A 17,451-nucleotide genomic window follows, 5' to 3' on the forward strand; every position below is an offset into this window, starting at 1 on the left:
TTAACATAAAGAAATACAATTCCATACGCTTATTCTGTAACTGTAAACTGTAAATATGTTCATGGATATATATTTTTTGGCTAAAGATCTTCAACATACTGGTTTAATTAACCATTAGAGACACACACACACACACACACCACACACACACACCACACACACACACACACACACACACACACACACACCCTTACCTCTGTTCAAATACAAAGCTCTGATGTGCCCCAAAACCACAAGTTTCATTTCCTGCTACAAACTCTTGTGTCACTTCCTGGCAGCTGCGTCTGACAGTTTTTGTGAGAGGGGTTAAATTGTCATGGAAACAGAAGCTCTTTGCTGCTGTTAAGAAAACCTTCAGATGCAGAATATCCTCCAGTTTATATGCACAACTGACTGAACATAATACCTGCTGCCTTCAAAGTGATGTGTCACACTTGACGAGTGTCTCTGTGTGATGTCTGACAGGTTCGAGAAGGGGCGGATCTACACCTACATTGGAGAAGTGGTCGTCTCAGTGAATCCGTACACACAGATGGACATTTATGGCAAAGACACCATAGATGCGTACCGGGGGCCGGGAGCTCTATGAAAACCCACCGCACCTGTATGCAGTGTCTGACGCCGCCTATAAGGCCATGAAGAGACGCGCCAAAGACACCTGTATTGTCCATATCAGGTCAGGGACAAAAACACCTGTAGGACCTCACAGGAAGTATGGACTGATGTCTTTGTACACCTTCAAACCTCATCAATTCGCCTTTAGTTGATGCTGTTTTGGCAACAACTGAATTAAGATCACATCAGAGTTGTCATATCAATTGTCTGGGGTGGGGGTGTTTCTACACCAGAGCAGGGACTTTTTTTTTTTTTTTCTTGCTTGAAAATGTTCCTGAAAGTGTTGTGGTCGGCGTTGACGAAACAGATTAAAGGAATCGATCACCTCTGAGGTTTAAAGCTCCCGATGGAGTCACATCTCAACTGGAAACAGTTCTCAACCACATGATCACAGATTCCTTCAAACACAGTTTCCAGTTTGTGAAACGTTTAAATTCGTTTCAGCAGAAGAAAATGACTTTGAACGTTGAACTTTGTCCGTACAGCACCAACGACAGTCATGTCTTCACGTAGTGTTTACTGCTGTTGAAGGGCGTCTGTGCTTTGCGTGTCAGGTGAAAGCGGGGCGGGAAAAACCGAAGCGAGTAAATACATCATGCAGTACATCGCCGCCATCACCAACCCCGAGTCAAAGAGAGGAGGTCGAGAAGTGAGTGTTGATGTAGCCATCGTATGACAGCGCACTAATTGGTTTTTATATGTTTTCACCGTTTTCAAGTCAAATAAGTCATCCATCTTCATAGTTTGGCGTCACCTTAAAAATCACCTGACATTTCTCCTTTCCGTCTGCGTTGACCTCCTTGACGGGCTGTTTCTCTCTTCCATCAACGCCGACCGACATAAATCAGCGTGAAGAATGTGCTGCTGAAGTCCAACTGCGTGCTGGAGGCCTTTGGGAACGCCAAGACAAATCGCAATGACAACTCCAGCCGCTTCGGCAAGTACATGGACATCAACTTCAACTTCAACGGGGATCCCACCGGAGGACACATCCATAACTACCTGCTGGAGAAGGTGAGGGGGAGGTGTGTGTGTGTCGGGGGAGGGGGGGGGCAAAGGAGGCGAGACTACTTCAACAGTACCACAGAAATGTTGTCTGGGGGACAAAAAGTTCTACTCAACTCAATTCCTTATTGACCATCAGCTGATGACAACGAGGTGTGAGGGAGCGTCTGTAAATAGATGTATCTGTGAAGTGGTGGTAATAGATGGCTCACCTGGGGGGAGAGGGGGGGGTTCAATGCCGCCGGATGTATCTGCTCTGTTGAAGAACCGCCTGGCACGCTGAGCTCGTGTGAACAATGGTGCCATGATTCATTCTCGGAGGGCAGAAATAACTGCGGTCCTGTTTCTGGAGATGCTCAGCCAGAGCACACCAGCGCTACTGTGGGTTGTTCTTAGTGTTGAATACTTTGTATAGAACACATTTTTTTCTTGGTGTGTATGTATTTTATTGGTTAAAAACGTGGTGATTGAGCAGTTTCGGCTTTACAAGTCTGAATGTGTAAAAGGGCCTATGAAAATGCAGCCAATTACAAGAAATGTGCTTATTTACCTGCAAAATGTACATTTACCTCAGCAGTTTGTTAGGAAAAGTGTCTGTAATTCCTTTTCCTTCCACACTGCTTCTTCTTCTTGCTAGGAACAGTTCAGATGGCTTTAGGATAACAGCAGTAAAGGTGCATGGACCTGCAGCATAAATGTTGCCTGAGAGCGGATGTGAGATTTACAACTCTGTTCTGTTTTCCTGTTCAAGTCCAGGGTGGTGCAGCAGCAAGAAGGGGAGAGAAACTTCCACTCGTTTTACCAGGTGAAGTCTGATCTGTTGCACCACGTTGTTGCAGACATGATGCTTTCATGGCTGCTGTCGAAGCGCAGCAAAGTCATTCACAGCGACATTTCTAACAATTTACGTTTTGTTGCTTTCAGTTACTGCGAGGCGGCTCTGCGGAAACGCTGGCATTATATCACCTGCAGAATGATCCAAGCGTCTACACGTACACCAAAGAGGGAGCGCTTGCAGCCGTGGGTTTGACAGTTACTCATAAAGTAGAAAAAAAACAAGACAGTCAAGACTAGAAGGAGTGAATTTAAAGGGCTGATTTACCGACAGAGTCTCTCTCTGCAGACATCCCACAACGACAGGTCCAGTCACAAAGCCGTGGTGAGTGCACTGCAAGTGATCGGCTTCTCTGAGGACCAAATTCATTCCATCTATAAGGTTCTTGCCCTCCATTCTCCACCTGGTACGTTTAAGACGGGATCAGCCTCTGGAGATGATACTGTTGAATATTTAACATCCACCTTGTGAGCTCCTGTGTTGTCTCTCTGTTTAAATAAAATCAGGGTAACGTGCAGTTTGAGAGTGACGCTGAGTGCGTCCAGATCCTGGATCACGAAGCGGTGAACTGCATCTCAGAGCTGACAGCCACAGACCCGGACAGTGTCCGCAAGAGCCTGCTGTACCGCACCGTGGCCACCGGGGGCGGCGAGGTCATCGAGAAGGGCCACTCAGAGGAAGAGGCCTGTTTTGGACGGGATGCTTTCGTCAAGGTGATGAATGTTTGCTGGGCTGTGTGTATCTCACACCAGCTTTGACAAAGCAGCTGGTGTGACATCTTGCTGTTCTCTCTGTAGGCTCTGTACGATCGACTCTTTGGCTGGATTGTCAGCCGCATCAACAGCGTCATTGAGGTGAAAAGACTACAACCCAGTGATTCATGGGAAAAACACTGTCATCGGCGTGCTGGATATCTATGGCTTTGAGATCTTTGAGAACAACAGGTTGGCTTCCTGTGTGTTTTGTGTGTCGATGTTTATGGACAGAATAGGATGTTTGCTGAGGTGTTTTCTACCTCCTTTGTCAACCAGTTTTGAGCAGTTCTGCATCAACTTACTGCAATGAAAAACTGCAGCAGCTTTTCATCGAACTGATCCTGCGACAGGAACAAGGAGAATACAACAGAGAGGGGATCATCTGGCAACATGTGAGAGACTCACACACACAGTAACATCCACATGATTACACAACAGCTACACACTAACATCCACACGATAACATCCACACCATTACACAACATCCCACACAATAACACAACATCCATACGATAACACAACATCCACGCAATAACCACAACATCCACACAATAACACAACATCCATACGATAACACAACATCCACACAATAACATCCACACCATTACACAACATCCACGCTATAACACAACATCCACACGATAACACAACATCCACACAATAACACAACATCCACACTATAACATCCACACCATTTCACAACATTCACACAATAACATCCACATGATAACACAACATTCACACAATAACATCCACACTATTACACAACATCCCACGCTATAACACAACATCCATACGATAACACAACATCCACACGATAACACAACATCCACACAATAACACAACATCCACACTATAACATCCACACCATTACACAACATCCACGCTATAACACAACATCCAAACGATAACACAACATCCACACAATAACACAACATCCACACAATAACATCCACACAATAACACAACATCCACACTATAACATCCACACCATTTCACAACATCCCACGCTATAACACAACATCCATACGATAACACAACATCCACACGATAACACAACATCCACACAATAACACAACATCCACACTATAACATCCACACCATTACACAACATCCACGCTATAACACAACATCCACACAATAACACAACATCCACACAATAACATCCACACCATTACACAACATCCACCCTATAACACAACATCCACACAATAACACAACATCCACACTATAACACCCACACCATTTCACAACATTCACACAATAACATCCACACAATAACACAACATCCACACAATAACACCCACACCATTTCACAACATTCACACAATAACATCCACACAATAACACAACATCCACACAATAACATCCACACGATAACATCCACACCATTACACAACATCCACGCTATAACACAACATCCACGCTATAACACAACATCCACACGATAACACAACATCCACACGATAACACAACATCCACACAATAACATCCACACGATAACATCCACACCATTACACAAACATCCACGCTATAACACAACATCCACACGATAACACAACATCCACACGATAACACAACATCCACACGATAACACAACATCCACACAATAACACAACATTCACACAATAACATCCACACGATAACATCCACACCATTACACAACATCCACGCTATAACACAACATCCACACGATAACACGACATCCACACAATAACACAACATCCACACAATAACATAACATCCACACTATAACATCCGCACCATTACACAACATCCACACGATAACCACAACATCCACACAATAACACAACATCCACACAATAACACAACATCCAAACGATAACACAACATCCACACAATAACATCCACACGATAACACAACATCCACACAATAACACAACATCCACACATAACATCCACACAATAACACAACATCCACACTAGCACATCCACACCATTACACAACATTCACACAATAACATCCACACAATAACACAACATCCACACTATAACATCCACACCATTACACAACATTCCACACAACAACACAACATCCACACCTTAACACAACTTCCTCATTAGAACATCCACACATTATCCACACACATTTCAGATTGAACCAGGCGACACTGAGTGTTGGTACTTCTGAGTGACACATCAGTGTGTCGATTGGATTGGTACGGAGCTTAATATTTGATACAGAGGTGATAGAAAAGGTGGTGTGGTTCCACAGTCAGAACGTGGACGTTATTGCTATATTTTTTCCTTTTTTCCCACATTTTAAATGTAAATTCATGATGTACTGCTCTACATTCATGTTCAGTCGCTTCATCCTTCCTCCTCTTTTAATTGGCTGTGGTTGAGACGTGAGGGATAGGGAGAGTCACGCTGCCAGCTTCTAATTACAAACAAGATCACAAGTTTCTATTTGAAGAGACATTAAACAAGAAGTTCATGCAAAGTAGAGTTATGAACAAAGGAAACGCGTGAGTCAAGTCCCACGCTGACGTTTACGGACACGTGTATTCACAGATCGACTACTTCAACAACCAGATCATCGTGGACCTGGTGGAGCAGCCACATAAAGGGATCATTTCCATCTTGGACGAAGCCTGTCTCAGCGTTGGTAAAGTCACAGACACAGTTTGTCTGGACAGCATGGACACCAAACTGGCTCAGCATCCCCACTACACCTCCCGCAAGGTGACAACACGCTTCATCCCCCCTGCTCAAAGGGCTACAGCGTTCCCAATTTCCACGTTTTTAAAGCTTCTTCATGAACAATACAACAATACAATACAATGTAAGAATAGAAATGAATGGATACTCGTGAATACACCTCAAACTGCTGAAGCATCGTTGCAGTTTTGGGTTTGTGTCAGCAGAGAGCAGAGTTTCTCTCCTTTCCCTCCATCATGTGTCATGCGATCCTCCTGTTGATCGTTCACATGTGCTGGCGCTACACTCACACTGCTGTTTGTGTACTTACAGCTCAGCCCCACAGACAAAACCATGGACTTTCAGAAACACTTCCGCATTCGCCACTACGCCGGAGATGTCACGTGAGTTTCTCCGTGCATACTCACTTTGCTTCGGCCCAGGCCAGTGTGTGCCAGGGACAAAGGTGACGGGATGCTGTGCAGCTTGTCAGAAGTGTAAACCGCATAATCCTATCGGGAGAGGTCAGTTTGTCACATGGGGACTCTGACATTCACAGCACAGACCACACATTCTGACTGGATATGTTGTACATGAGAATTCCCATCAATGCCTTGATGCCAAGTCATTTATGTTCCACACCCACATACGTAAAGACAGATGGATATTGTTATTATTTGTTTAATATATATTCATAAACACGTCACAGCAGCCGGAGGAGGCGTCTGCCCAGAAAGTCACCCGCCATAGATTTGGTTTTCTGAAGAATCCCGCTGCTCACGTGTACTGACCTCAATCTGGGGAGGGAAGGACGCGAACGTGTCAAGGGAACACGACAGGAGGAGGGATGGAGGGGATGAGACGATTTTGGCTCAGCGATAGCAGCAGCAGCAGTAATCAAGACGAAGTGGAGTCGTGTTTATTGACCGTCTTTGACGTGTGAGAATCCCGGCTGACATGATGTCAAACACACACTGAAACACAGAGCAATCTCATCCATTTCTGAGTCTCCAGAGAAACATCCTCCTCGTGTGCATGGCCAGCAAGACCTCCCTCATAACCTTCTACATATTTGAAAATACTGAGTTGTTTTTTTAATGATGGATTTATTTGGTTAACCACTGCAGCTGCTGCTATCTACAAGTCTTTGACCTGAAAGTAGCAGCTTCTAACTCAGTCTGATGGTAAACTGATTTGGAAAAGAGAGAATGGCGTCATCTTAGAGTGACCAGAGAGGCAAAAGCAAAAAAAAGCAAAGGCAAAATTATCCTGCTCGGAATTTTCAGTATGAAGGTGAAGAGACTGAATATGAGTTTGACTGAATGAGCTGAAGGAGAAAAATAGAAACCACAGCAGGCTCAAAAAGTCACTGACCTGCTGAGATCACGAAACGCAAGTTGACAACCAGCCCCCACCCTCAATCATCAGGACACATCACATTTATGTCCTATTTACGTTACAAAGAGTTCAGCAGTTAAATGCACATTACATGCAATTACCATGTGTGCCAGCAGAGGGCTCTGTTGTTTTGTAGGCTACAGTCCATCACAATGTCTTTTAAACTAAACCCAGTACCACTACGTTACATTAGCAGTGTTCAAATCTTATTGTTGATTCCGGCCCAGATGACTGTCCTTGGTTCTGTGAGCCAGTCGCCCAGCCTCAGCCCTTGGACGGGGCCACGTCCGGGTCACACCAGCTGAGCTGTCGCCCCTCGAATATAAAGTCCCCAGTGGGCATGGCCCCCCATCATCCGATGTCTTATTTCATCTGAGTCAAACCTCACCCCAGCTAAATATACTCTCGCCTTCGCCACCCCGCGACCCACTGTCGCAAGCTTTGACCTACTTCACCGCCTCCCCCCTCTCCCCTCTCATCCTTTCTGTCCTGCTCTTGCGCTGCAACCTTTACCTGCCGTCCATATATGAAGTCCCTACAGGATTTCAGCCTGCACATGCAGCACTTTCAGAGTAAAGATTTATTAAAGCCTCTTTTACGTTGCAACAAATCTCACAACTGGCTCTTTCTCCGGTGTGATATCTCACACCTTCTTCAACGCCTCTCTCTCACTGCATTAACATTCATGCTTAAATACACTTTCCCTGTAATTAACCATCTCCGTGTATTTTCTCTGTATGTCTGCTGCCGTCTGTCCCGTCCCGTCCTTGTAGTGTGCGTCTGTCACTCTTCAATTTATCTGGTCAGGTGTTTTGTTTTTTTTTCTTCTTCTTCTTCTTTTTCCAGGACCTATGAGCCAAAGGGACACATCTGTCAGCTTGTCTTTGCTTCTTATGCTCCAGATGTGACAGGCCAAGACACAGGCAGAGGGCCATGCAGGCGATGTGTGACACGCGGTCTGCTGTGTGTGTGTGTGTGGTGTGTGTGTGTGTGTCAGACATGTAGGGGTGTAGGCTGGTTTAAAAATGGATGTGTAGAAGAGGACGAGAGCTGCTGCTTATCTGCATGATATTTCTGCATTCCCTAAAAAACCAGCGTCCACACTGTGCACGTTGATGGTGAATGAGAGGAGGGAGTGATGGGTTTATCTGAGGCGAGGCGTGCGCTGCAGCCGACTTCTACCCTGGGGCTGGAGGCCTTATGTAACTGGGCCTGACAGTCGGCCCGTGACCTCCCACTGATTCCCTCTTAAAACCAACTGAACAGCTCGTACTACGTCAGACAGATTAGTTTGTCGGCAGTTCGCTGTGTTTTTTACCCCAAACCTGAGCGGGCGGGTAGTGGGGGGGCATGTTCCTGATTTGTAAGTCCACTAAGTGGCGTCCTCTGACCTGAGGACTGTGAATCATTTGAGATGTTGCAACATGTTCACTCACTTACTGTATAAATATATGTGTTATTTTCTGTCTGACATCACAACTACTTCAAGCCACCCCCCCGCCCCCTCTTTTTTAATGTAGATATTCCGTCGAGGCTTTTTGGACAAAAACAAGGACCTGCTCTTCCAAGATTTCAAGCGTCTCATGTACAACAGGTGCCACAAACCCTCTCCAGTATCATTACGGCCCTGTGTTGTACGTTAGCGCCGTCCAACGTGTCCCTCATTTGTTCTCGCTCCTCCTTCATAGCGACAACCCCGTGCTGAAGGAGATGTGGCCAGATGGTCAGCTGAGCATCACAGAGGTCACCAAGCGCCCTCTGACAGCGGCCACCCTCTTCAAGAACTCCATCATCGCACTGGTGGATAAACTGGGCTGTAAGGTGGGTGGTACCTGCCTTCCTCTCAACTTCCTGTCAGCAGCTGTGAGCATCATCAGACTAAATCTTGGGAGGAGACCTGTTGTGATTAGACAGTGGTGGTGGCAGTCCATCCTAGTGACAGTAGGGCAGCAGACCACTGCAAAAAATGTCTGGAGAAAAAAAAATTAAAGGGAATTAAAGGAAAATGATGTGCCAAAAGAACTGGAACATTTCATATTTTTAAAACAAGTCAATATATATATATATTTTTTTTAAAAAGCCCAAAACAAAACAAAACAAAACAAATATATCGTGTTGTTTTCTTTAAACTAGTGTTTTTGGGACAATTGGGGACAATTTGTGTTTTTATAACCCAGAGGGAATATTTACCTACTAACATGTCTCCGCCTCCAAAATTCACCATTAAAATACATGCACATTGAACATTACGATCCTCATTAGGGGAGGATTCTTATCCAAAGGAGCCAACATGTGGACGTCTGCGAGTACACGTGCTCTTTCTGGCCTCAGAGAAGTAAGACCGTGGGCCGTTCATCCTCATCTCGTTCACCGCCAGATCCGCTGTGCACCTCTGCTGGCCTCATCTCACCGACTGGAGTCTGACATTTCCTGCTGTTATTTTAGGATGCTCTGCTGTCAGGCTGTCGTAGCATCTCGTCTCTGAGCGGCGGAGATGAAGTGAAAGGAAGCTGTTTTCCCTTTTCTTTCCTGTTCACGTTGAAAGAGCAGATGCTCTCGGCGGCGCAGGAGCACCTGTCTGCTAACCCCCGCTTGCCCCCATACAAAAGCGGACACTTTACTCAAACCTCCGCCGAACCCAGGTGAATGTGGGGACAAATTGTGCAGATCCGTGATCGCTCTCAGGGATTGAGGTGTCGCTGAGCTCTCGGGAAAGGACTCACTTTGTTCATCAGTCATCACACAGGCTTTCATGTCCTCTGAAGAGCCCTGTGGAGGTGCAGGATTCCAGCCATGACTCCACTGTAATCATCCTCAGCGAGCCCTTAAATGTGGCGTTGGACAGGGCTCAAGCCTGATCAAACATGTCTGATCAGTGAGCTCAGTTTGCAGCTCGGCCAAGGTTCATTAATCAGTCCAACTTGGTTTGTAGATCACCTGCAGGGCAGTTCAAAGCTTCACAACAAGTCAATAAAAACAATCAAACGAACAAAAAAAAAACAGTAACGCATGAAGTCAAAACAGGAGAACATGCATGCATCTATCAACAATATAGAATCGTACAAAAATGCCGCATTTAACCACATCAAAAATAATTATAAATACATACATACAACAGTCTATCCCGTTGAAGGATACTTTAATTCTACCTTACTTCTACCTTGTGACTGTTTTATGTCTCCTTCTTTCCCACTTTATGGTACAGTTAAATTTAGTTAATGTAGTTAGTATATTTATCCAGTTAGTTCTTAATGTATTGCACTATTTATATAAAATCTTGTTTTTAAAAAATAAAAAAACACTGATAGAGCAATGTGATACTTCACTGAGTCCTGCTGGGAATGCTCGCTGGCTCTTCCACGGACCAACCAGCACCTCTGGGAACATGAAAATATGCTGCTAACCGACACACAAATGGTGATAAATGTGGCGGATACATGATCTCTTCACTTGCCACCTGTGCTGAGCTGCTACCGGTGTCTTGCAGGAGCCGTACTATGTGCGATGCATAAAGCCCAACGAGATGAAGTCCCCGGTGCTGTTTGATGACGCCCGCTGCCAGCATCAGGTGGCCTACCTCGGCCTGTTGGAAAACGTCATGGTGCGCAGGGCAGGTTTCGCCTACAGGCAGCTGTACGCTCGCTTCCTGCAGCGGTGGGTGAACGACGGTGCGGTCAGTGAAGCGACGCGTGATACAAGACATGCTCTGGAGCACCTCTGCTTTTCAATGTTCTCTAGGTATAAGATGACATGTGAGTACACCTGGCCCAACCACCTGATGGCCTCAGACAGGGAGGCTGTGGAGGCCATCGTCACGCAGCATGGTTTCCAGGACGACGTGGCATACGGTCACACCAAACTCTTTGTGCGAACGCCTCGCTCTCTCTTCACTTTGGAGCAGGAGCGAGCCGCCCTCATCCCCATCCTCGTGCTTTTCCTCCAAAAGGTCGGCCATACTCGCACCGCTGTCTGTTGACCTAATTTGATGTCACAAGAAGCTCACATTGCACATAATCACCCTTAATCAGCCCTCAATTTCCTTCGTCAGTAGTTTCTACAGCTTGGAGATGCAGTTTGCCTCAGCTTCATGAATATGTGGCTCCTGGTGACGAATTCATCTGCTAGCTTGAATCCCAATCGCCTGTAACAATAATTGAGATAATTAATGAGAACCAGAGCACAGTTACATAAAAGTCAATGACTTACAATGAAATACTTGACTCCTTTCCTCTGCTCCTGACCTAGTTTGACGGCTCTGCGCTGAAGTCTGGTGCTTTAACTGGAGCACACGTTTGTCCTCTGCTCAGTGGGACTTCCTCCTCACCCTGCCTGCACTGACACTCGTCTCCTCTCCTGTTTTCTGTCTTTAACAAGGTGTGGCGTGGGGCTTTAGCTCGCATGAAGTGCAGGCGGATGAGGGCTATTTACATCATCATGGGCTGCTATAAGCGCTACAAGGTCAAGGCCCACTTCTGGGAGGTGGAGCGGAGGTTTGCTAATGTGCGCAGCATGGCAGACTATGGAAAGAGCGTGGAGTGGCCCACACCACCCGCCGCGCTGTCCCAGTTTCACAACATCACAGTTACGCTGCATCGCAGGTCAGATCCCGCAAGATGAACCACACATGCACGACTAATCACCTCTAATAATGCAAAGACCCATTCGGCCAGTGATGTGATTTCACATAAATGCAGCAAAGCTGTGGTTCGGCAGGTCGCCGAGCTCATCTCACCTCCTGCTGATACGTCAGCTGATCCGCAGTTCTTCCCTCCGTCCACTCCATTAGCAAATGTCATCCAGGGGGCATTTTTGAAGCTCTGTCGCTTCTTCCTTCCTCTGTGTACCACCTTGCAACCTACCTCTTCTTTACAAATGGCATGAAGTTTCTCTTTTTACTAAAATGCTCTCACTTTGGAAGCTTGTCAAGTTAATGTGAATCAGTGTGTGTGTGTGTGTGTGTATGTGTGTGCATGTGTGAGAGGGAGAGGACTTTTTGGATTAACAGGGACATGTTTTGACACTGCAGTTCAGTTTCTACCCCTGGCAGCTTCCCTCCCACCCTATTCTTCTGTTGCATCTTTGATCCGTTATTCCTTCCACCAGCCGTCCTCATGTTCTCATCTCTTGCTGTCAGGTGGTGGGCGAGGCAGATTGTCAAGAACGTCCCGCCTTCTGACATGCTAGAAGTTCGGGCCAAAGTGGCGGCTCTTAGCGCTCTGAGTGGGGAGAGGAAAGACTGGGGCCTGAGCAGAGCCTGGGAGAGGGACTACCTGGCTAATGTGAGAATCACACACCATCCACTGTCACAGTTCTCACATTTGTGAAGAAGAAATGAAGCCAATTACAGTTCAGTGTGATTTATTCTTGATTAAGAGTTTGGTTTTCAGCGTTTGCACTTGTTGACTTGTGAAGTTACTCTGCCTACGGCGCTCTGCCGTGAACGCATCATGTGACCTCATGACTTCATTGTGGCTTTAAGTGTCATGAGACAGCTGTTGAATCGCTGACAACCGGCGCTATACAAACAAAATCTGACTTCAGATGTGATCACATGACGACAACCGAGCATGTTCCTCATGCTACAGACAGTGTTTTGTTTGCAGATCACAGGGTCTGTATGTGTTTACTCATTTTACGTTTCACCATCTTGGATCTTGGTCCAGTCGCCCTCACCTTCTGTCAACTGATCGGTGACACTCAGCAGAATCCATAGTAATGCAACTGAATTTAGCATGCTGCATGAGCGGTGTACGGAATCACCCGGCTAATCTGCAGTGAATGTGTACGGCACATGTGACAGCCTCAGTGTGACTTCAGAGGAACGAGCGCAGTCATTCCTTAATGAATCCTACACTCAGTTCATTTACCAGATAATCTGAGGTTGTTTGGGAGCCTCAAAGACGCCTTCAGGGAACGTGAGCATGACTGCAGCACAGTCATTCCTCTCATTAGTGTGTCAGATGGCCCGTGACTCGCTGGCCTGCTTCAGGGCTCCAGCTTCACGTGATTCCACTTACGTCTTGCAGAGAACTGTAGATAGGTGCAGGTAACGCTACACGACAGACCTTCATGGTGCGGCACCCGTCCAGGGAGAGGGATCCCTCATTCTGCCATTTCTCTTGTTTCCTCCACCTACTGAGGATGTGAGGACAAAGCGTGTTGTATGAAGTTGAACCAGGGGCGGCATTAACCTGGGTTAGGGTTAAGGTTGGGTGCCAACATCTGTTATCAGTCACCTCACCAGTCTGTTTACATTCCAACATCCATCTACAGTCACACACAAACTGGGGGTGTGTGGGGGGGGGGTGCAGTCTTGGGCGTGAGTGTTGCTACCGTACGGACCTCCCCTGGTGTGTGTGTGGGGGGGGGGGGTCATGCATCGTGCCATTTTCACACTCACCACAGGATGAAGAGCTGCAGAGTGAATGTACTGTTGTTTATACTTTCTTTCTACTATCAGACGGTGTTGTACAAGTATCATAAAGTTGTGACAAAAGATGAATGTAATTCTTAGGAGACACATAAAAGTGAAGCCCTAACAGCAGACGACTCATCTCACGGTTCAGCTCTGGTATCAGCAGCTCTGATTCCTCTTCACGTCAAACACTGCGTCTGCAGCCGCTGGAGGCTCTGAGCTTTGATCTGCTGCTCATGCTTGAAGTAACAAAAAGGGACGAATATGGTTAAAAGAGTCCATCAAGGGTTTTAGGACTAGCAAGAAACATTTCATACAACCAGTGCGGTGCCATGAGCTGGTTTCTGGTAATAACTACTCAGGCCTTTGATTTCGGCAGGTCCGAGACTCCCCTCAGACCAGCTCCGGCTTCGTCCGTGTTTCCAAGGAGCTGAGGAACAAAGACGACTACAGTCAAGTCCTCTTCTCTGGCTTCTGTAGGAAGGTACGATAGGGAGAAATGGAAATGTCTGTTTTGCAGCCATGGGCATTTTTTTTCCCCTTTTGTTGCTCCCGCTTTTCGCTTTGGGATGTTTTTCTCACTTGCCCTTTTTCTCCATTCCACCCCCTCACACTTTCCAGAACAGCCTTTGCACCAGTTCGTCTTTTAAGACTTCATGTGTTAACTATAAAGCTGAGTGTAAGATGGAGCAGAAGGCAACGAGATGAAATATAATCAGGAAGATTAATTAAGAGAGATGAACAGTGGATTCTGGTTTCAGTTAAGTCGTGTTTCACCTCATGTTGAACTTGCTTTTTAATCGTCTGTCAGAAACACCGACTACCTGCCTGGATGATCTGTCTGTTTTCTGTTTGCGTCTCTATACGGGGATTCTGCTTTTGAACAGCTATTTGAAGATTCTGCAAAAAACAACCAATCAAATCAGGAGGCTGACGTTGTTTTTCTCCTTTCGCCGTCTCAGGTGAATCGATTCAACAAAAGCACCGACCGTGGACTCCTCGTCACAGACAAATACGTCTACAAATTAGAACCAAAGAAGCAGTACAAGGTTTTGAAGAGGCTTCCCCTGGACACTGTGAGTGCTCACACGTGAAAAGCACAATGTGAATACACACTCTCACACTTGATAACACACATTCACAGAATTCAGCTTCCATCCTTGTAGTGATTCTTCTGTGGATAATATGATGAAGATGTGCTTTATCATTGCAAAACTGGTTTTTAAGAATGTTTTCATTCTCTTAAAAATGCTCAAAGTCTATAGTGGACAGACGTTGGCTCCATGATATTGTCATGTGACGCTAATACCTTTGACCTTAGGTGACACTTTGGCATGAGGAGTAAGGAGACGTGGTGTTTCCATCACAAGATGGTAACTGGTAACTGGTAACACCCCACTCTGTGGACCCTTAATCAGTAATCAGTACAAAAAACCCTCACAACTAAACAAACAAAAAACTTTAACAGGGAAAAGATGGACTGAAACAACAGGAACAGCAGCAGAAAGGACGGATAGATCAGCAATACATGAACAGAATAGAAGAGATGAACTGTAGATAATAATAACAGGATACAAGAACGATATAGTCATCTTAGGGGGTTACCTAGGCAACCCACCATGACAAAGAAGAAGTAAATAGTTCAATATGTTTACACAGCTCTAGACCCAGTGTGAGTGACAGTCTGGTGTTTTGTCACACACAGAGCTCAAAGATAATGTCCCAGAACAGGTGACACGTGTAGTCAAGTGAGTCGTACAGTTGTTGCTATAGAGACAGATTTAAAGAAGCTGTCGCTGACCAGGATGAAACTGACTTGTCAAAGACAACAAATGAAATCAATAATTCTGTAAAATGGTTGGAAATTCCCTTTAAAGTAATTCTAGCTCCGAAACATAGTCAAGGCACTAAAATAAGATTAATCCTAAAACCTAAAATAGAAAAAGACCAAGGGGAGCCACTGTACTGTTCCACTGCCCAACAGCAACTGGTAATGTAGGTCAGACCGCTGCTGCCTCTGATCCCAGCTGGTCTTTATCTGTGACTGTCATGTTCATGTCCACACATTCACTAGTTCCTTCACACACACACACACACACACACACAGCTCTCGTGTTTGACCTGGGTCACTGGCATTTGTCCGTAAGCCAGGAAAGGTACGAGAGTAAAATGAAGGGACTCACAGTGAGAGAACATTTTGTCTCCGTGATCTGGCCGGGACAGTTCACAGGACTTTCTCAGTGAAACTGTGTTAGCGTGTTTGTCAGATGATTGGTTGGTGAGGATGTTGGTGACGTAGTCCACGGACTGATCGGAGTCAGAGCTGTTTATGAGTTGTTTATGCCACAGGGTGACAGTGACCAGGTGAAAATATACTATATATATATAGACATATAGTTAGTTAGAATTGTTTTTTAATGTATGAATGCAGTATTGTATATTTTATCATTTTAATTTAATTTAAACCTATAAAGTAATATTCTCACATGTACACTACCGTTCAAAAGTCTGGGGTCATCCAGACAATTCCAGTTTTGTAGCTTCTCTAATCAACAGTTTTCATGTGTGCAAACATAATTGCGCAAAGGTTTTCTAATCACCATTCACCTTTTAACATGATTAGCTAACAAAATGTAGCATTAGCACACAGGAGTGATGGATGGTGGAAAAGGCCTCTGTAGGTGTAGGTAGATATTCCATTAAAATCAGATATTCACAGCTTAGAGTAGTCATTTACCACATGTCTAGACCAGTCTGATTCATTTAATTCATTTTTGTCGTCATTGGAAAAAAACAAAAACTTTTCTTTCAAAAAGGAGGACATTTCTAAGTTACCCAAAAGTGTATATTTTTTATATATTAGATTACATTGCTCAAACATAAGAATATTACCAATACATACATCTATCCAATGTAAACCATCAGTGTTCCATAGTCCACATCTGGTCCTGTGTGCAAGAATGCTCTACATATTGTCCAGTTCCAGTATACATGTCTGCTACGGAAGTTAAGTCCAAAATGTTGCTACAAAGAAGAAACATTGTCCCTGTACAACACACGGCTCCATGCAGTTTGTTTGCATGAGTCCGTCCTCCACTGGACGTGCAATGGGATTGTGGTTTGTGGGAACAACAGCTGCACCTGCATTGTTCCTCATCATGATGAACAACATTCAGCACAGCTGCTTTCAAACTGGTTTGGGGAAGTGAGAAAGACGGAGCGAGAGAAAGAGCTGAAAACATGCCAGAGGGTTAAAAACCATCATTATGCCACAGCAGCGTGTCTAAAGATAGCTGAGGCCATTAAGCCGGGCTGCTCAGACTGAGGGTATATGAGTCTTATCCAGGTCGAAACACACGGCACAGTGAAGCTCTGGCCCACTTTACATCACCAGCGCATCCGTCCCAACATCAGCAAACAACTGGCTGAACACACCTGTTCAACACAGACCATCAGTCAATCCCAATCTTAAAAAATATTAGACTTGACTTATACATCAAATACAAGACAAAGTGGTTTCAACGGTAGCATTGTGCAAGAAACAAAAACAAAAACACCAACACAACCCTCTTTGTCGATATTTACTGAAACGGGAACCGAGGAAACACCAGAGGTGAGAAAGTTTATAAAGGAAGGAGAAGGTGAATAAAATACTGTCATATCAAATCAATCTAAATGAATGAGACAAAAACAAGTCTGGGATGTTTTAAAAATGCACCAATAAAGATTCAAATGAATCAAATTAGAAAGTTAAAATAAAATATGAA

The 17,451-nt window shown here is 45.1% G+C and overlaps 1 protein-coding gene across 1 annotated transcript in view; it reads left to right on the forward strand.

The window, feature by feature from the left end:
* Positions 1–433: 433 nt before the first annotated feature.
* Positions 434–17,451, forward strand: part of LOC144742291 (unconventional myosin-Ig-like) — a gene marked incomplete at its 5' end in the record, with an annotated part of 28,207 nt that continues 11,189 nt past the window's right edge. Inside the window, 25 exon segments of the mRNA XM_078624761.1 lie at positions 434–571; positions 573–676; positions 1,147–1,237; positions 1,239–1,264; positions 1,464–1,629; positions 2,372–2,425; positions 2,545–2,640; positions 2,744–2,845; positions 2,847–2,861; positions 2,962–3,168; positions 3,253–3,312; positions 3,314–3,399; positions 3,487–3,508; positions 3,510–3,602; positions 5,746–5,916; positions 6,205–6,275; positions 8,790–8,797; positions 8,800–8,863; positions 8,958–9,090; positions 10,757–10,923; positions 11,008–11,215; positions 11,644–11,867; positions 12,404–12,548; positions 14,064–14,168; positions 14,647–14,760. Coding sequence (XP_078480887.1) covers positions 434–571; positions 573–676; positions 1,147–1,237; positions 1,239–1,264; positions 1,464–1,629; positions 2,372–2,425; positions 2,545–2,640; positions 2,744–2,845; positions 2,847–2,861; positions 2,962–3,168; positions 3,253–3,312; positions 3,314–3,399; positions 3,487–3,508; positions 3,510–3,602; positions 5,746–5,916; positions 6,205–6,275; positions 8,790–8,797; positions 8,800–8,863; positions 8,958–9,090; positions 10,757–10,923; positions 11,008–11,215; positions 11,644–11,867; positions 12,404–12,548; positions 14,064–14,168; positions 14,647–14,760 — 2,670 coding nt within the window.

This window comes from Lampetra planeri, unplaced genomic scaffold, assembly GCF_965212315.1.
Source record: "Lampetra planeri unplaced genomic scaffold, kcLamPlan1.2.h2 scaffold_970, whole genome shotgun sequence".
Classification (NCBI taxonomy): Eukaryota; Metazoa; Chordata; class Hyperoartia; order Petromyzontiformes; family Petromyzontidae; genus Lampetra; species Lampetra planeri.